This window comes from Cenococcum geophilum (assembly GCF_001692895.1).
Source record: "Cenococcum geophilum 1.58 unplaced genomic scaffold K441scaffold_23, whole genome shotgun sequence".
Lineage (NCBI taxonomy): Eukaryota > Fungi > Ascomycota > Dothideomycetes > Gloniales > Gloniaceae > Cenococcum > Cenococcum geophilum.
In genome coordinates this window covers 1,231,615-1,253,302 of record NW_027137581.1, presented here as the reverse complement: position 1 = coordinate 1,253,302, position 21,688 = coordinate 1,231,615, and the positions used below count along the sequence as shown (strand labels likewise).

Below are 21,688 nucleotides of genomic sequence, written 5' to 3'. Positions count from 1 at the left end.
GAGATTTTAGATAACAATAAAAGGAGCAATCTTAATAACGCCGACTCTCCTAAAAGCTCTCCTTTATCCTCTTATAATCTCCGCAGCCCTTATAAGCTCTATATAACCTAAGCTATAATATTAAATATTAACACAAACAAGCGCCTTCTTATTTAAGTGCTGTTAGTAAATAAATAGTACACCCTAAAAGCTAGTGCTTAGGAAATATAAAAGAGGCTTATTAGTGGATATATACCCACGTCTAGAATATTAAGGGTAACTCTAGTATACTGCGCGATCCGCTATGCGCTCTATACGTTAAGTAAGACTATAAATGTTGCGTTTATAAGCAGAACTCTAGGCCTTATTTTAAAGGTATATGCTTAAGATATTACTTAAGTGGTAGGTTATATACTAATAATATACTACTATCCTATTAGCTAACACGTATATAGGATAGTTTGCTAATATTAGAGCCGGTTATACCTTAGCGCAAAAAATATATATAATTAGCTTCTGCTAGTAGTCCAGCTAGAACGCCTACTAAAAAGGTATAATATCCGCATAGCTTTGTACCCGCACTATCCCCCCTCTAAAGACCTCCCCTCCCCCTAAGACTCCTACTTATAGCGATATATATAACTATAAAGGCACCTACTCTATTACTGCTTCTTTTACTCTTTTACTAATTCCTAGTACGCCTAGTGCTGCTTCTAGTACTATTACTCCTATTAGTCTGGAAAATGTTAGGGTATATTTAGTAATTATTGTTTCCGCGCGCGTTAATATAGTTTATAAATGGGTGGCTAAGGTAGTAAAAGATATTTAGGCTATAGACTACCAGTTAAGTAAGCTTAAAGGTTCATTAAGTAAAATAAAGGATAAGCTTGCGTTTATAAGGCGTGGTATTACTATACTTATATATAACGCTAGGTTACCGGATATAAAACTTAAGTAGATATAGGTTAGCTGTTGCTGCGGGTTGGCTGTTATTATAGGTTTAGAGTAATAAAATAATAACTCTTACCTCTCTGCTGCTATATACGTAGGAATTAAGTCTCTGCCTTATATTTAATAGATATCCTTAATTAATATTATAATATCCGTATAAGCTAAGATAATAATATTCGTATAAGCTAAAATAAAGATATTTATATCCGCGCACCGTTAATGTTTACTAAGGTAAGTTACTATAGCAGCAATTATTTATTAGTGAGCTAATTTAATAAAATCGGCAGCGTGGATATTTACCTTAATTAACCTCCATATCTCTTCTTCCTCTACTAACCTTTTACTTTATAGCACCGCACTATAAACTTTATTATTGTTGTTTTATATACTATCCCTTAGAATACTACGATCTATAATGCCTTTATTTACACCTCTAAATGATATTAATGTAAATAATAGTAACTAGGCGGTTAAGGAACTTAATATATGTAACGTTAACGATAAGGAGTTTAATGCTGTTAAGCACGCTATGGCTGCTTTTACTAAGCCTTTAGGCTCTATTCCTAAAGAGTAAGCTTTCTAATACTAAATTATGCCTATAGCTAATATAATTTTAGAAAATATATACTAAGGCGCTCTTTATAGAATTTAGTAGATGACGATAATAAGGATAGAGTAAAATCCGCTAAAAACCCGCTTACCTTTTTACCGGATACCTTTCTGCTGCCTATATTTTTGCTATAGGCTACTTTACCATCCACTACTTTACCGTCCGCCTCTCTACTACCGCCGCCTAATACTTTTGAAAAGAGGCTTAATAAGGCTTATTTATCTTTTTTTCTTAAAAAGCGGGCTATAAAGGCTGCTAATATAAATATAAAGCTTAAGATAGCCATTAAATTATATATGTTAGTTATACTATTTTAATATCTTATCTACTAATTTACCTCTTATAGTAACCTAAATACTATATATAAGGTTTCTTTAAATAGTAAATCTTTAGATAGCGATAAAGATAAAGACCTTAATAACGCTAACTCTTATAATCTCCGCAGCCCTTAAAATCTTAGCAGCCCTTATAATCTTTATAGTACTTCTAATACAAATAAGCGCCTTTCTATCTAAGTACTGTTAGCAAATAAATAGTACACTTTAAAAGCTAGTGTTTAGGATAATATAAAGGAAAGTTGCTAGCGGATATTAACACACGTTTAGAATATTAAGGGTAGCTTTAGTAAGCTGCGTAATCCACTATATACTCTATATAAGAAGTATAGCTATAAATATCGCGTTTATAAGAAGGACTTTGGGCTATATTTTAGGGGCGTGTGCTTAAGATATTATATAGGTAGTAGGTTATGCGGAAAGGTACGTGCTAATAGTATACTATTATTCTGTCAGCTAATAGGCGTATAAAAAGTTTACTAAATCTAGAGCCGGTTATACCTTAGGGTAAAAAATATGCGTAATTAGCTTTTGCTAGTAGTCCGGCTAGAATACTTACTAAGAAGGTATGCTATCTACATCTTAATAATATGGATATTGCTAATATCCGCATAGCTTCGTTCTCGCACCATCCCCGCCTATATTACTACACCTCCCCCTACTAAAACCTCCCCTCCTATTAAGACTCCCACTTTATAGTAGTACGCATAGCTATCATGCCTTGCGCTACCCATACGTCACGTATAGGCTGGAGAGCTTATAAGACATTCTAACCGGCAGCCCGTCCAGTCGCGAGACACTGCTGCTACCTTTTTGGTGGTTTGTATGGTTAAGTAGGTTAGGCTTGGGCATAACAATGTATCTCGCGACTACCCGGAGGTCAGTGTTCAATCCGTGGCGGGGTTGAGCATTCACGAGTACGGGACAGCCTAAGCGACTGCACTCTCTGCAGTCGAGTGCGGGGTATCGCACGTGCTTGCTGGAGGTCACCTTATGGCTTAATAACTAGTACTTGTGGATACTAGCGGGACCCCTCGCGATTGCAGCTAGGGTGCTGCGGGCAGCTCGCGCGCTGCGTGGCCAAGACCACCTGGCGAAAGGCCAGCCATTTGTCGCAGTCCAGGCGCCTGAGGACATGCGCCCTAGGAGGGGGTGTAGTTGTCATGCCTTGCGCTACCCATACGTCACGTATGGGCTAGAGAGCTTATAAGACATTCCAACCGGCAGCCCGTCCAGTCGCGAGACACTGCTGCTACCTTTTTGGTGGTTTGTATGGTCAAGTGGGTTAGGCTTAGGCATAACAATAGCCATAGGGGCACCCGCTCTACTGCCGCTCCTTTAACCCTTTTGGCAATTGCTAGCACGCTAGGTGCTGCTATTACTGCTACTACTTCCGCTAGCGCCGGGTCTATTAGGGTGTATTTAGCAATTACTATTTTTACGCGCGTTAATATAGTTTATAAATGGGTGACTAATATAGCGAAAGATATTTAAGCTATAAATTGCCGGTTTAATAAGTTTAAAGATTCTTTAAGTAAGATAAAGGATAAGCTTGCGTTCCTAAGGCGTGGTATCATCAGGAAATTTTTTTTGGGGCTCGTTGTTGCGGTTTGCGGCAAATTGCCGCAAACCGTACGGCTGCGGCAGGTGGATATGGTTGATAGCAATTTGCGCAAAACGCACGTTTTGTAACAAAATCGCAGCACCTGATAGCAAATTGCGGCAAAATGCTACCCCTATAAATAAATTGCAGCAAAACGCTACCCTATAAATAAATAGCGCGCAAACTGTACAAATTGTAAAAACTGTACGAATTGTAAAAACTGTACAAATTGTAACTATATAAATTATAATTATATTATATAATAACCAAATTATCACATATTCCCATAGATTTCTATAATATACTTTTAAATATATTTATATTATAACTATATAAAATGTAGAGCTATCTACTTTGGGCGTCAAGGGGGAAGCCTCTCGCAGAGGCTCTAAATCATCTACCTACCTACCTGCCTGCCTGCCTGCCTGCCAGCCTGCCTGCCTGCCTACCTACCTGCCTACCTGCCTGCCTACCTGCCTGCCTACCTGCCTGCCTGCTTGCCTACCTACCTGTCTGTCTGTTCCGTCCGTCTTATACCGTACCGTCTATGCCTACCTGTCTGTGCCTACGCTGTCTATGTTCACCTTGATTCGATCGATCGATCGAATCGTTTAATCGTGTTTCGCTGGCTGGTCGTTCGAACGGTTGTTCGTGTGGCTCTGGCGAGACGGTCGGTGTGGCGATGACGACGGTCGTCTGGGCTCTGACGGTCGTCCCAGCTCTGGCGATGGTCATCTGGCTCCGGCGACGGTCGTCCAGCTCTGACGACGGTCGTCCAGGCTCTGGCGACGGTCATCTAGCTCCGGCGACGGTCGTCTAGCTCTGACGACGGTTGTCTAGCTCTGACGACGGTCGTCTGGCTCTGACGGTCGTCTAAGCTCTGGCGACGGTTCATCTGGCTCCGGCGACGGTCGTCTAGCTCTAACGACAGTCGTCTAGCTCTGACGACGGTCGTCTGGCTCTGACGGTCCGTCTGGCTTCTGGCGACGGTCGTCTGGCTCCGGCGACGGTCGTCTGCTGGCTGTCGTTCCTGGTGTCTTCCTAGGTAGGAGGATGTAAGGAAGGGTAAAAAATGAGGTGGCTACCTAGGTGTTATATAGGGGTATACTTGGCAGAGGCACGTGTAGAGCTATCGGGAATATAGCGGGGACCCCAATAGTAGTGTGTCCCGCGCACACACAAAGGCTTTGTGTAGAGCTTCGTGTAGAGCCTCCGTATGCAGAGCTTCGCGTAGAGCCTCGTGTAGAGCTTCGCCGGCAGAGCTCGTGCAGAGCCTCTATATGTTAGAGCCTTCGTGTAGAGCTTCGTAGAGCTTTATGCAGAGCTTCGTGTAGAGCTTCATAGAGCTTTTGTGCAGAGCTTCGTGTAGAGCTTCGTGCAGAGCCTTGTGTAGAGCTTCGTGTAGAGCTTCGTGCAGAGCCTCGTGCAGAGCCTCTATATGCCAGAGCTTTGTGTAGAGCCTCGTGTAGAGCCTCGTGCAAAGCTTCGTGTAGAGCTTCGTGTAGAGCTTCGTGTAGAGCTTCGTGTAGAGCCTCTGTATTAGGAAAAAAATTTTTAGGCACGTTGTTGCAAGCGAAAATCGGGGTCTGCGTAAGTCGCAATTTTGGTAGTTTGCGGCGATTTGCAGCAATTTGCTACGAACACATAGATAGGGCAGGCGCGTGCATAGGTAGCCTATGTGTTTGTAGCAAATTGCTGCAAATCGCCGCAAATTGCCAAAATTGCGACTTACGCAGGTTTTGCAGACCCCGATTTTCGTTTGCAACAACGTGCCCAAAAAAAAATTTCCTGATGATTATTGCACTTATATATAATGCTAGGCTACTAAATATCAAATATGGGTAGATATAAGTTAGCTATTGTTGTAGGTTAGCCGTTATTGCTAGTTTATAATAATGAAATAGTAGCTTATACCTTTTTACTACTATATTTATAGGAATTAAGTCTCTGCCTTATATTTAATAGATATACTTAATTAATATTATAATATTTGTATAAGCTAAGATAATAATATCCGTATAAGCTAAGATGAAGATATTTATATATCTACACTATAAAATAGCCTACTACTATATTATATACTACGCACTAAAAATATAATACGCCGGCTAGAGTTAATATTAATTAAAAGAACTTAATTAATATATTAAGACAGAAACGTACCATAAGCCTAAGCATTTAAAAGTCCTCCGGTATATTATCTATAGCCTTATTAAATCCGTCCTTATAAGGGTTGTATAGTAAACCGCTAATATAAGACATCCGTATATTAAAATTAGTAATACTGCCCTATAAGAGCCGCTCTAATCTAAGTTAAAGAATAGTAGGTGCCTTAAACCCAACGTCCTATATACACTAACGCACAATAGAAGTATATCCGCAATTAAAATAATAAATTACTGTTACTCTTAGTATTTATTAAGCAAGTTATATACTAACTATTATATACATTAGTAGAGGTATAGGTATAATATTAGGATAATAAACTATGTAAATATATTTAGTAGCTTCTCCTAGTACCTCTATATTCTCGTTAATATTACTAAAGCTGCATATAAGGGGATTAAATAGTAAACCGGCTGCAGTTAATAGGAAGGCGTTAAATATATTTACGCCGTCCTTCGCGAGTTTCTTATATCCGCGCTATAGAATTAAAGGAGCCTTAAAATCCGCTAAGCGCCGCCTATATTATATAATTAAATCCTTCCTAATCTAATCTGCAAGATAGCGGATATCTAGGGCTGGAGACTTAGTCGTATATTCGCTGTTTATACGCTTACTAAATGCACGCTTAAAAATGTCGCGGAGCGCGCTAGTGTAACTTATTATAAGAACACTCTACTTAAACAGCTCATCTATGCCAAATATCGAATTCCCATACGTCTAGAGCAACTCCTTAAGTTAAAGATTTAGCAGTTTATTAAGGCGGTCTATCTTAAAGAAGCTATTTAGTTGCCCCTAGAGGTTAACTAAACTATTAGTAAGAATAGCCTGTTAAAGCACTAGATTATAAGCACTTGTTCTAACTAGTCGCTATAAGATTAGTATATTATATATATAGTTATTTAATAAGCTTTTAGTAAAGTATAAGTAAAGGCGGGGGATTATACGCTTTAGTAGTCCGATATCTATATGCTTAATGGCGTATTTTAGAAGCTTATAAGTATTAATAACCTATAGGAACTAAATATGATTAAAGAACTCTATATTATAATTATACTGCAGTTATTCTAGGAAAATATTCTCTATTATATGATAGTTGCCGTTAATAGAAGCCTCGCTATCTAGAATATGTCTTAGAGTTATATGCTCTATCCTTCTATAAGGGAGAATATTAACTACTAGTATACGCGGATATTTAATATCCGCGTTAGAGTCGAATATACTATTAACCGCAGTAGGATACGCGTATTAGATGGCGTCTGTAATAAAACTTATAAATATCTACTTTTAGAGATTATTAAACCTATTTTTAGCTGCATTAATAACCTTATCTAGCTTAAGTTAACGGGTGTTATTTAACATTAACTGCTTAAGGCCCCCTTTAGGCATNCATACTCCGCGTAANATCTTTCCCNTAGTATNNNAATTAAACTNNNTAATCTCGCCNATAACCTAATATTNAGTTTTTTAGCAATAGTTAAAGTTATTATAGATAATGTAGATATTATTATAAATAGATAGAGACTTAATTAGTTTCTTAAGGGTTATTAGCGCTAGAAGGGCTAGTAAAATTAATAAAACCTTTTTTAAAACGTTCGGCTAGCCCAAGCTTTTTAGCGTTAAAAGTTATATAACTGTTAATTAGACTAAGGCTATATAGAAAAGATAGTATATAGCGTTTTATACTAAGCGCCTAAAGATATAAACTAAGTAGACAAGCGAAACTATTTATAGAGTTTTAGGCGAACCCTAGGAGGAATATAGAGGCAACTATAGCTATACATCCGCCGTGTAGATCTTAACTACGTTCCTCTCTATTTAGTACGGATATCTCCTTAATAAGCTAGAATAGCAGCGGACCGTACTACTAAATAAATTTAGCCGTATTCTTAAGGTTAATATCCTAAAACTCTATATCTAGAGTCTATGTGTTAAAGGGGCCGTGTTATAATTATAGTTGGCAGAGCTCTTTCTGGATATAGCGGATAGTATAGGTTACCAGCGTTATATAAATATTAGCCCTCTTAATAAGTTCTTTTTATATTTCCTTATCCTCTAGTAAAGGAATAAGCAGGTCCCCTACTTTCTTCTTCTTCCTATTACCTTTGTGCCTATTTTCGCTTTTTAGGTACTTAAAGACTAGCCTGCGAAAAGACTAGCCCTATTAATGTAGAAGGTCCTTAATAATGTTAACCTTTTCTTCCTTTAATGTCTTTGTCTGACTAGTAGATAAAATATCCGCTAGCTGTAGAGAGGGCTGGTGGCGTAGGCGTAAGCGTTTAGCGTTAGTGTTTACTGCGCGGCTCGGCGGTGTAGAGGTAGAATTGGGGCCTCTACCGCGATAAATTCCTCTTAATATCGCGTGTGTATAAGGAGCTAAAGATCTTATAACTTATAGAGTAGGCTTTTCTTTATAATTTGGTGTAATTTTTATATTAATAGGTATTATAGGAGGGTAGATTAATTTTATTAAAGTTAATAAGGTCTTCTTATATAAACCATATTTAGGTTTTCCTATAAATCTCGCCAAAGTCTCTTAGACTAAGAAAACGATTACCGTCCTAAATTAGCTTAGCGGACGGTGCGGATATTCCTATATCCGCAATCGATTTCTTAGTCTGAGCTTCTGAGGTAATTACGGCACTGGCAGAAAATGGCAGAACTTGGTTGGCAGAACTTGGCAGAACTTCGCACCAGCAAGTTGCCACAGATTGCCGTATATTGCGGTTACATAACGCGAAGATTTTATAAAATATTAAGCGGCGCTGCTTTTTTTCTCCTTTCCTTTCCCTAGCTTTAGATTCTTATTTATCCCTTGCAACGCTGAGATGGGCACGACGGTATCGATAAGGCTCAGCCAATAGGAAGCCCTGAGTTCTGATTCCCTCGCGCACAGCTGAGCGGTGTTCCTCGCATGGGCTCATAATGTGGCCCGAGCGTCGGACCTTAGCGTTGCAAGGGATAGATAATCTAATTATATAGGCTTACGCGTTCCTCTTACTATACTTATACCTTAATTAACTAAGTCGCTAATATTATCTAAAGCTCTTTCTACTTTCTCTTTTTAAGAAGGAACTTAAATATATCTATAAGACTATAAATAGGATAAGAATATAGAATAAGACCCTAAGGACATTATTAGGACTATAAGGATAGGACCTATAAAATATACATAGACCACAACCCCTAAAGAAATTACCCGGAATTACTTAATACCCCTACTACTATACTATAAAATATAGTAGTAGGCAAAGCAGCTATAGGACCCTTAAATACTTTAAATAAAGAAATAATTAATATTTTAACCCCCTAGGCGGAGCTTATGGTAGCTAATACTAAAATTAAATGGCTGTAAGAGCTACTTAAAGCTAAAGATACCCCTATATCTAATAATAAGTTATTATTAGATAACTAAAGACTTACTATAGTCCTTTAGGCCCTATTTTAGCGCCTTAGTAGATTTACTAAGGCCTATATAGTACTAAAGCGGTTAGTAAAGGTTATAAATCCCCCACTACTTATAGATAGAATAAACCTAATATTTAATAACTAGAAGCTTTAATTACGGGATAAGCTTAAAGTTAATACTAACTACTTTTCTACCCCTTAAGCTAAGATAGCTTATATCTTTAGCTATACTAGCGGAGACGCCTAGATATATTTACGCCTGTAATACACTAAAGACTTAATAAACCCCTTTATCTTTAAAGAAGAAATAATTAAACACTTATCTTTTATTTATAAAGACCCTTTTAAAGTATAGAACGCCTGCCTTAGCTATAAAAGCTTAAATATAAAAATAACGGAGACCTTTTTAGCCTTTTAGACCCGCTTTTTATACCTAGCTAAATAGGCCTAGATCCCCCAAAAAGACCTACTACTAGACCTCTTTAATAAGCTTACCCTAGACCTATAGCGGGCTGTATTACTAGCTTATACTATAATATAGACGTTAAAGGAACTTATAGACTATTGCTTAGCTATTAACTAAGGCCTCTATTAAATTAAGGCATGCGCTAATTAGCTAAAAACTAAAAACCTTATAAATTAGGCCATAAGTACTACGAGAACGGCCCGTAATGCCCTAGCATAATTAGTAACCCCTATAGCACCAGCCGCTTAGCCTACAGTTAACCTAGTAACTAGCCGCGCAGCTACCCCTACTATAGGTTTAGTATATACCCAGCCTATATACAGCGACCCCTATATATAGGCCCTTAGCGATTAAGAAGCTTACTTTTTATATAGTTAATCTAGCTACCCTATAAGGAACTGCCTAATAAAAGTAAAGACAAATAAGGCCCTATTAATTTAGAAAGATAGTATAGAGTTAAAAAAAGAGGAACCCTAGGGGAAGACTCCTCTTTAGGGTTAAAAGGAATTAATATATTATATATTAATCTGGGTTAGCTAGTTAATAAAAAAAGCTGCACTATCCCTTATACTTTATTCTGTAATAGATATTAAAATTTAACCTCTGCTTTAGCTAACTTAGAAGTAAATACCTTTACCCTAATTAATATAAAGTGCGCTATAAAACTAGCTAACTTTTTAAATACGCTTTTAGAAGAACTGCTTAAGCTAATTCCTATTTATAGGTATAACGGATAGGTAGGACTACCTATTATAACTATATTATAGATTTACCTTTATATTAATAGACAAAGGTAATATAACATCCCCTTCCTTATTACGGACCTAGGTATCACGGAACCCCACTATAAAGGCCTCTATAGGAGAGCCCTATGCTCTTATATATACCTCGCGTACAGCTTATATCAGCTACGCGTGGGTATATTACCTCCTTACGCCCTTAACCCTTACGATTAATCGCGTAACGTCTTGTAGACTCCTTGAATATATACGCTCTATAGCTACTACCCTCGTTCCATAACATTATATTGCGCCTTTTTTACCACTAACGCTTAGCCTATAACTAATTCTATATCTTTATAATATTGTAGGCGCTGCTAAAAGCAGCGTGTCTATAAATTACCTTACTTTATACTTCTAAGGAACCTATAATAGTAAGACAATATTTCTTACTAGCTATTATATTAAACCTAGAGAACAATCTAATACCTATACTTAACCTACAACGCTAATTAATCCTAGAAGAATTTAATTTATTAGCCCTAGCCTTAACTCCTAAGGAGATAAATACCAATAATATCTTATCTTTTATTAACTATATAACTATGGATAAGTAAATAGAAGGGCTACTATCTATTAAAATTAAAATATAAGGCGCTGAGATGTTTATAAAAATAGTAGCATAAAACCCTAATAAATACTACTGCCTTCTATAGAACTACTACCTAAAGTTTATATAAGCTAAGATACGTACTACCTAAGATAGCGATATTATTTAAGACCTATAAGCTTATAAGGCGCTTACTAATAATATATATTAAGAAACTAAAGATAACCTCTACGTGTCTAAACGCGACGTTTAATAGTTAAAGAAGAATAAGATTATATTAATTGCTATAGTTACTAAAAAAAAAGGCATAATTAAATACCTATAATCTTAGCTTAATAAGTATATTTGTAATAACGCTAGACACCTCTTTACTATATATAACGCTACCTAAGTCTTTACGCCCCTAGCAACTTTACCTACTTAACGTTTAATAGAGGGTTAGCGCTAAGTAGTTTACCTAATAGGAACCCCTACTAAAGCAGTAATAATAAAAGCTATAATAATCGGACCTAAACTGCTACTATAGGGTCTAATATACGCTACCCTAATCCCCTAGTCTTTTAAGGAAACTATAAGGAATATAGCTACTAAAAGATATAAATCCGTAAGAAACTAACTTAAAGCGCCTACCTTTTTCCTACGGAAGACACTAAGATTAGCTATATTATTAGGCGAATAAAGGGTATACTATTTAATAGACTCTTCGCCTAATAGGAGACTAGTAGCCCCTAAAAGTAGCAGTTTTACTAAGAAGTCTTTAATAATCTTAACTTAATATACCGCGACTATAACCTACTGGCTACTAACTAAGCTAAACTATATACCTTAAAGATAAGCTCTACTAAATTATTTAATAAGTTCTATATTAAATTCTAGAAATACACTAGAGCCCTTACCTAAGACGATACTAAAGACTAAAAGAATTCCCTTAAAAAAAGTTACTTATCGCCTTAGTTACGCAGCCGCTAGCTATAACTATAATAATATTTATAAGATAGTAGCAGCCCTATAGAAGATTAAACAATAACTAAATTAAATTGCTACTGTTAACTTTTACTTAAAGACCTCTCTATAGAAGCCCTCTAGGCCTATTAAACCTATATATACTAAGCCACTAACACCTACTACCTTAAGTACTACTAAAGCTAATATTAACCTCTCTATACTAACCTTTCCGTAAAAACTCCTAGATGGAGAGCGTAAGCTACTTTAGAAACTAGGACGCTACTATAAATGCTATTAAAAAGGCTATTATTATAATAACCTAAATTGCCTAATAGCTAGGTTTAGTACTTACCGCCTAATACCTAACCTAATGCCCTAAATACTAAATATATTATTATACGCCACTACTAAATAAGACGGGGACGTAGTAATAGTAGTAAAATTAGATATAAAAGCGGAAAACGCTAAGTCCTAGCCCTAAGTTGTGGGTTAGGATGCCCTAATAATAGAGGAATCTATATATTAGCCTGCTTAATAGATAACTTAGTAAAAATAAATAGATAGAAATAGATAGTTTTACCTATAATAGGAACTACTGCTATAAAATAATATAAAAGCCGTTTTATAATTAACTGTAAAGCTATTAACTAATTTATAAATATCTAACTTATATATACTTATAACCTATTTACCTTACCCCTTACTAAAGCCCACGCCCTATTACTTATTAATAGTAGTTATACTATATAGAAGATTACCTATATAGTATAACTTTACTTAGATATAAACGGGCACTAAAAAAAGCTCTAAGCCTATATTATACTACTTACTAACTACCCTATTATCCTTAGAATAAGTTAGCTTAAATAATATAACCCCGCCATTAACTAGGAAAAGAAAGAAGGCACCTTTAACTCTAAATACTATAAAGAGACTTGCCTAGGACATAGCCTAGCCACCTTTATTTACTTACTAGGATATTAACCTAAGAAACCCCTTATTATTCTACCTATAACTAACTGCTACTATATAAGTGCCGTAGCCTTCTACCGCATAGTATATATAAAAGGCTAGACCGTTACTATAGCCTTTTAATTACAACTATATAAGCTTAATAAAGAATAGGACTACGTCCTCTATAGTAATAAGATAGATATAGTTAACCTTTTAAAAGATAACGCCCCTATAGAACTTTATAGACTTTTACCTTTAGACTTTAAGAAGTTTGTAAAACTTAAAAAAGGACTTACTAACAAAGAACTCCGTAAGCTCCTCCCTAAGAGGTACTATAATTTTATTAATATATGCTTATAAAAGGGCATAGATATACTCCCCCCATATTAATCTAATAACTATACTATTAATATTAAATAAGGAAAAACGCTATTTTATAAGAGACCCTACCTAATATTAAAAGACGAACTTTTAGTTATAAGAAAGTATATTAACGAGTATCTTAATAAAGGGTTTATTCGTTCTAGCATATTACTAATAGCCGCCCCTATCCTTCTTGCTAAGAAGCTAAAAAAGAGGTATTTAATTCTACGTTAACTATAGAGGACTTAACGCTATTATAATTAAAAATTAATACCTAGTACCGCTTATATAGGAGACCCTTAAGCGGCTTAGCTAAGCTAAAATCTATACTAAGCTTAATATTATTGCCGCCTTTAACTATTTCTAAATACGGAAAGGTAATAAATAGAAAACCGCATTTATATCGCGCTTTAGCCAATTTAAATATACCGTTATGCCCTTTAGCGTATATAACGGCCTAGGCACCTTTTAAAGCTATATTAATAACGCCTTATAGGACTACCTTAACGACTTCTACTCTGCGTACCTAAACAATATACTTATTTATAGCAATAACCCTTTTAAGTATACTAAACACGTTTAAAAGGTCCTACAGCATCTTAGGGATGTAGGACTTTATATTAATTTAAAGAAATGCAAATTTTTAGTTATAGAAGTAAAATACCTTAAACTAATTATTATTATTAAGGGTGTCTATATAGACCCTAAGAAGGTATATATAATTACTAAATAGTAAGCCCCTAACTGCATTAAAGATGTATAAGCCTTCCTTAGTTTTGCTAACTTTTATTAGAAATTTATATATAACTTCTTAGGCGTAGTAGTACTACTTATAGCAATAATATAAACAAAGGGCCTTTCTGTAAAAGGTGTTATAGCACTAGTGGATTATAGCTAATGGATATTAGTAGATTATGGCGGATAGTTCTAAATAGTTGCCGTTATATAACTAGAGGATCGTATATAACGTTAAGCGGCGCCGCCCTCTATCTCCTTTCCTTTCTCTAGCTTTAGATCCTCGTTTATAGACTACTAATCGTATAGGCTTACGCGTCCCTCTTACTATACTCGTGCCTTAATTAACTAAGTCGCTAATATTATCTAAAGCTCAACTACCTCTTCTTTCTGAAAAGGAACTTAAAAATATTTATGGACTACAAATAAGAACAGAACATAGAAATAGACCTAAAGACTATTACTAGAACTCGAAGAATAGAAAAGAATAACAAGATCTATAGAATACGCACAGATTAAAACCCCTGCAGAATCCTACTAAAAGTTACCCTAATAACCGTACCACGATGCTAAGAAATACAGCAGCTGGTAAAGCAGCTATAGGACCCTTAAATACCTCTAATAGTAAAACAGCAACTAACTTAAACTCCCAGGTAGAGCTTATAGTAGCTAATACTAAAATTAAACGACTTTAAGAGCTGCTTAAAGCTAGAGAACCCCTTACACCTAGCGAAGAGTTATTTAATACCTAGAGACTTGCTACAGTCCTTAAGGCTCTAGCCTAACGTATAGCATTAGCATCGTCGCGGTCCGTAAAGGTCGCGGACCCCCTATTGCTTATAGACGGAACTAACCCTATATTTAATAATTAGAAGCTTTAATTATAGGATAAGCTTAAAGTTAATGCGGACTACTTCCCTACTACTTAGGCTAAAATAGCCTATGTCTTCGGCCGTACCGGCGGGGACGTATAGACGCACCTACGTCCGCGGTACGCACAGGACTCGGTAGATCCCTTCCTCTCTAAAGAAGAAATAATTATCTACCTGTCTTCTATTTATAAGGACCCCTTTAAAGTATAAAACGCCTAACTTAATCATAAAAGCCTAAACATAAAAACAACAGAGACCTTCTTAGCCTTTTAGACCCGCTTTCTGCACCTAGCTGGTTAGGCTTAAATTTCCTAGAAAGATTTAGTGCTAAACCTATTTAACAAGCTTACCCTAGACCTACAGCGAGCCGTACTGCTAGTTTTTATTACTATATAGACGCTAAAGGAACTTACGGACTAGTACTTAGCTATTAACTAAGGCCTCCGCCGAATTAAGGTATATACCAAATGGTATAAAGCCAGAAACCCTTTAAATCAGACTATAAGCAATATAAGAACGGCCCGTAATGCCCTAGCACGATTAGCAACCCCCATAGCACCGCCCATATAGCCCGCCGCCAATTTAGCAGCTAGCCATACGGCTAGTCCTACTATAGGTCCAGCAAATGCTCGGCTTATATATAGCAACCCCTATATATAGGCCCTTAGTAATTAAGGAGCTTACTTTTCTTACAGTTAGAAAGTTTACCGTATAAAGGATTACCTAACGGGTGTAAAAGTGGATAAGGTTCTGTTAATCTAGGAGGATAATACAGAGTTAGAAAAAGAGGAACCCTAGAGAAAAACTCCTCTCTAGGGTTAAAAGGGATCGATATATTAGATATTAATCTAGGTTAGCTAATTAGTAGAAAAAGCTGCACTATCCCTTATACTTTATTCTATAATAGATACCAAGTTTTAACCTCTGCTTTAGCTAACTCTAGAGTAAATACCTTTACCTTAATAGATACCTAGTATGCCGTAAAGCTGGCTAACTTTCTAAATATACCTATTAAAGAACTACCTAAACCAATTCCTATCTGTAGGTATAACGGGCGGATAGGGCTACCCATTATAACTATCTTACGAATTTACCTCCGTATTAACGGACGAAGGTAGTATAACATCCCCTTCCTTATTATGGACCTAGGTAGCTATAATATAATCTTAGGGCGAAAATGGCTAGCCTATTTAGGCTTATAGCTTAACGTATGAAATAGACGGCTTATCTAGCCCGAAACCCTACCCCTAACCCCTTTCTTTATAAAAGAAATCAGCATTATAATAGAAAACCTCGTATGGCCCTAGATTAATACTATTTACTAGGCCGATGCTATACGTAGGGACTAGGCCTTTAAGAAAGATATACAGCTTAATTTATAACGGATCTATATACTACGCCGCCCTTAGACTACCTATATTACGTCACCCGCATTAAAGACCTAGGAAGTTAGTAGTGACCTAAAAAAGCCCCCTATAGAGAGCTTAGGCCCTATACAGCTATAAAAAACAGTAAGGGATATTAGACGTTACACTAAACTAATAGATTAGAGGGATAATCTGCGGAAAATGGAATAGGAGCTAAGAAAGATTATAAACCCTAGATTATAAAATACGGTCCGGAAAACAAATATAAGGAAACTAGCGGACCTTCCACTAGTTAATGTCTGCTGTATTAGTACCGTAGGATTCTACTAGAACTTAGTTTAGCTTAATACCGTTACCTTTATAACGAGCTTATACGAAATTAATTAAATAATTAAGGAAAAGAAAAGTAAGCTTAGTAAATAAGAAAGCAAGCTTATAGATAAGGAACTAGTAAAATAAAAGCTACCTTATTAACACCAGAAATTCAAGGATATATTCTCTAAAGCAGCGTCCGATATACTTCTACCTTACTAACTATATAACTATAAGATTAAGATTAAGTAGGGCAAGGAAAATACCCTTAGCTTTAGCCCCCTCTATAAGTAGTCTATTACCAAATTATAGGCCATAAAATAGTATCTTATTAATAACCTAAATAAGGGCTTTATTAAGCCTAGCTAAGCCCCTTTTACCTTACCTATTCTTTTTATTAAAAAGCTAAATAGAGGACTCTGCTTCTGTATTAACTACTATAAGCTAAACAATATAACCTATAAGGACCACTATCCGCTACCCCTACTTAATAAGACTCTAGCCTAAATAAGTAGAGCTAAGGTCTTTACAAAGCTTAATATCCGCTAGGCCTTCTACTAAATTAGGATAGACCCTGGGTGTTATGCCCAAGCCCAACCCACTCAGCCATACAAACTAAAAAGATAGCAGCAGTGTCTTGCGACTAGACGGGCTGCTGGTTAGAATGTCTTATAAGCTCTCCAGCCCATACATGACGTATAGGTAGCGCAAGGCATAACACCGGGTCGGAAAATCTTACTATATTTTAGACCTATTACGGAACGTATAAATATAAGGTACTTTCTTTTAGACTAACTAACGGACTAGCTACGTACCAGCGGTATATAAACAATGTACTCTTTAACTACCTTAACGACTTCTATATAGCCTATTTAGATAATATTATAATCTACTTTAAGAACGAGCTAGAATATAAGGAGTATATCTATAAAGTCCTACAACGGCTCTACAAGGCTAGCCTTTAGGTTAATATTAAGAAGTTAGAGTTTAGTGTTAAGTATATAAAGTACCTAAGTTTTATTATTAGTATAGACGGAATTAAAACCAACCTAGAGAAAACGGCCGCAATTAACTAGTAGGTACCCCTACGGACCGTAAAGGGGGTATAATTATTTTTAGGTTTTTATAACTTCTACTAACGCTTTATTAAGAACTATAGTAAGATTACCCGGCCCCTTAACCGTCTTACTAGAAAAGACCAGCCCTTCTACTTTAACGCCATTTATAGGCAGGCCTTTAATAAGCTTAAGAAACGGCTAGTATTAGCTCCCCTATTTACCCATTTTAACCCAGAATGGCCCTTAATGCTAGAAACTGATGCCTTAGATAGCGCGATAGCTGGTGTTTTTTCCTAGAAGCAACTAAACGGAGAGTAGCACCCTATTATATACTATTTAAAGACTATAATAAATGCTAAGCTAAACTACTATATCTATAACAAAGAAATGCTGGCTATTATCTCTAGCTTTTAGTACTGGCGTGTATAGCTAGAGGGGACCCCTAAGCCGATTAAGGTAGTTTTAGATTATAAGGCCCTAGAATACTTTATAATAACTAAGGCCTTTACGGCCTAGTAGGTACGCTAGGCGGATACCCTATCTTAATTTAACTTCTTAATTATATATAGACTAGGCGCTATAAACTGTGCGGACGCTCTTATAAGGCGTAAATAAGACCTAGATAACTAAATGGCTATAAAGATCTTATTATAGACCTAGACGCTACTATAACTAGAACACCTTAACCCCTAAATATGGGTAGAACTAAGTACGGACTCCTTAGGCGCTAAGATATATTCTGTTAACTCCTCTAAACTTAACCTTATTAATAAACTACTATAGGCTAACTAAACAACCCCCTCTCTATAGGAGTACCGTAAAAAGGCAAAGAATATTACTAGCCTATAGTCCCTCGAAAACGGACTACTTAAGTACTAGGAACGGCTAGTAGTAGCTAAGGAATAGAACTTATAGATTTGGCTTATTGCCGAAGCTTATGCCTAGGTCTTTACGGCCCACCCTAAAAAGAATAAAACTCGTAAGATTATTAGCGACCGCTACTACTGGCCTAAAATAGTTATAGATATTAACCGCTATATACGGAACTATAATGACTACCGCAAATCTACAATTCTATAAGATAAGACCCTAGGATTATTAAAACCACTTCTAATACTAGAACGCCCCTAGTAGTATATCTTTATAGACTTTTATAAACTACCTATAGACTATAACGGATATAATATAGTTATAATCCTAGTTAACCGCTTTAGCAAACGCCCGTTCTTAATCCCCTATTATAAGAATATTGATACTAAAGAGGCGGCCTAACTATATATCTACTACGTCTACTAAATTTACGGACTACTAGATACTATTATATCCGATTATAGGCCGTAATTTATTTCGGCTTTCTAGAATAAATTTACCTAGATCTTAGGTATTAAGCTAAAGCTTTCTATAGTATACTACCCCCAGATAAATGGTTAGATGGAAATTGTAAATTAATACTTAGACTAGAGACTTCGGCCCTTCGTTAACTACTTCTAAGATAATTAGGCCGAACTGCTACCCCTAATAGACTACGCCTAAGCGACCCTACCTTACAACTTTATAGGATTTGCCCCTATCCAGCTAGAAATGGGCTACTTACCCCGTATAAGCTTTGACTGGGAAAGACTAAAAGGACCCCAAACCGTACGCGAAAAACTATCTTATAAGGAAGCCCAGTAGTACGCTAAGCGCTTAGAAGAAGCCTAAACGGTAGCCTATATAAATTTAGAAAAGGCCTAGAAATTAATATAATAGTAGGCGAATAAGTATAGGCGAGAGCCTAACTTTGCCGTAGGAGATATGGTCTGGGTTATAATAAAGAACTAGAAGACGGAATAACCTAGCTATAAGCTAAACTACTAAATAGTAGGACTGTATAAGGTTCTTAAAAAGATAGGTAACGTATATAAAGTAAAGCTCCTAAATTTAATTAAAGTTTACCCTATTATCTCTTTAGACAAACTACGGAAAGCCGTAAACAACCTATTACCTGGATAAAAGAATAAACCTCCCCTGCCTATTTAAGTTAATAGCGACAATAAATAGGAAATTAAAGAAATACTAGCCTATAAGCTTGTAAGGGGAACATTAAAATATTATATTAGTTGGAAAGGGTACGACCTAGACCCCACTTAGTACCCTATATAGAACTTTATAGGTAGTCCCTATAAGCTTTAGGAATTCCATAGTCGTTACCTTAACAAACCCGGACCCCTAAAGTACCTTAACAAGTGGATGGAGTGCTAGAATAGCGAAGATAATAAGCTGCCTATTAAGTATAAAGATAAGAATACCCTACAGACATAATACGGACGTATAAAGCCTAAGGGCAGGCTTTTTTAGAGGGGGGGGGGTAATGTTACGGCACTAGTGGATTATAGCTAATAGTTGCAGATAGTTATAAATAGTTGCCGTCACGTAACCAGAGGATTGTATATAACGTTGAGCGGCGCCACCCTCCGTCTCCTTTCCTTTCTTTAGCTTTAGATCCTCGTTTATAGACTACCAATCGTATAGGCTTGCGCGTCCCTCTTGCTGTGCTCGTGCCTTAATTAACTAAGTCGCTAATAAAAGGAAGAAAAACGTACCTATACTTTACCTAGACGCCTAAATACGAGAAGGCGTTCTAAGACCTTAGAAATACCTTTACTAAAACACCTATCTTAGCTTACTTTATACTAGAATAACAACTCTATCTTAAAACCAACTCTTTAGACTACGTTAACGCAGGCATCCTCTCCTAGATAGGCGACAATAGTCTCCTTTACTTAGTTATATTCTACTTATCTAAGCTTATACTATAAGAGTATAACTATAAGATCTATAACAAAGAACTCCTTATAATCGTATAAGCGTTTAAAGAATTTTAACTAGAACTCTCCTTAATAGAGCCTAACTGTAACGGCGCTATCGCACATTACCTACTAAATTCTACCATATTCTGCCGACCTATAATTAGCTCGCCTAGAGCTAGCGCCTTAGCGGCTTACCCTATATATTTATTTACATCGGTCCTAGCGACCCCTTTTTCCCTTCTCCTTAGCTTAGTATCTTTGTAATATAGCATTCTATAAGCTTTAGTTTAGAGGCATTTATATAAGCCGTGATATTATACTAAGCTCACCCTACCCTACTTAGGAAGGCCTTAATAATATCCTACCCCAAAAGAAACTTCGTTTGCAATAACGCGTTAACATACTATACTTAGACACTAAAACAACTCTATATTACCTAGGAAGGCTTAGATAATATCCTACCTTATAAGCTAAATAGGACTAAACCTATACCCCCAAAATTAAAACTAATGCATATAATACTAATAAACCTTAGGAAGCTAATAATGGTACCTAAAGTAAGCTTATTTAAGAGAGCTGCCTCTACCTAAAAGGAACCTAAAATCTAATTAGGATTAGAAATTAAAGATAATAATATTATTATAAATATACGCGAGTAGATTCGCGCCCTCGCAGCTAGCCAGGAAGCCAATTATCTTAAAGTAAGAAATATATAAGAGACCCTATAAGAGATTTTAGAAAGCCTTACGGCCTTATAAAATAGTCTAGCTCCTCCCTTTTAAAGCCCTAGCTAACCTGTTTACTCTACTAAATATAATATACTAGGGAGTACGGATATAATAANNAAGNANTTAAAGTCCGTTAAGCTCTNTAACCCCCTACNACTATCTAANNGGATAGACCCTACCTTTAAGAATTAGAGGATTTAAGTATAAGGAAAGCTCCGTGATAACTATAACTATTTCCTTTTTAAAGAAGCTAAAATGCTTTACCTCTTTAGTTAAACCACCGGGGACGCCTAATGGCACCTCTAAGCCAAGTTTAAGGACGATTCCCCTATCTAATTTATATCTATTAATAAGATAATACGGCACCTAGCGGCTATTTATATTAACCTAAATAAAGTATAGGACGCCTAGTATAACTATAATTACCTAATAATAAAACCAAACTAACCCTTTACTAAATTTTAGACTTAATTCCTATACCTTACGGGAGAAGGCTAGGTTCCCCTTAGGAACTACTAATTAGACTTATATAATAAGCTAATAATTTAGCTATAAGAGAAGATCGCTGTAACCTTAGATAACCTACCAACTTATAATAAACTCGTAGCTTATTACTTATTATTAGACTTAGAACTAAAGTAGATTAAAGCCCGTCCTAATTAGTAAAGGTAACTCTATAGCGATCGGAACTAGCTAGCTATACCTATAGGAGCTAGAGTGG

At 36.2% G+C, this 21,688-nt stretch overlaps 1 protein-coding gene across 1 annotated transcript; it reads left to right on the top strand.

Moving 5' to 3' along the window:
- Positions 1 to 13,172: 13,172 nt before the first annotated feature.
- Positions 13,173 to 16,899, top strand: K441DRAFT_562126 (uncharacterized protein; the record flags this gene model as incomplete). The annotated part of the gene is made up of 2 exons (XM_067643554.1): positions 13,173 to 13,321; positions 16,806 to 16,899. Coding segments are annotated over 2 exons (243 nt in total), but the record flags the coding sequence as incomplete, so codon positions are not given.
- Positions 16,900 to 21,688: the final 4,789 nt, after the last annotated feature.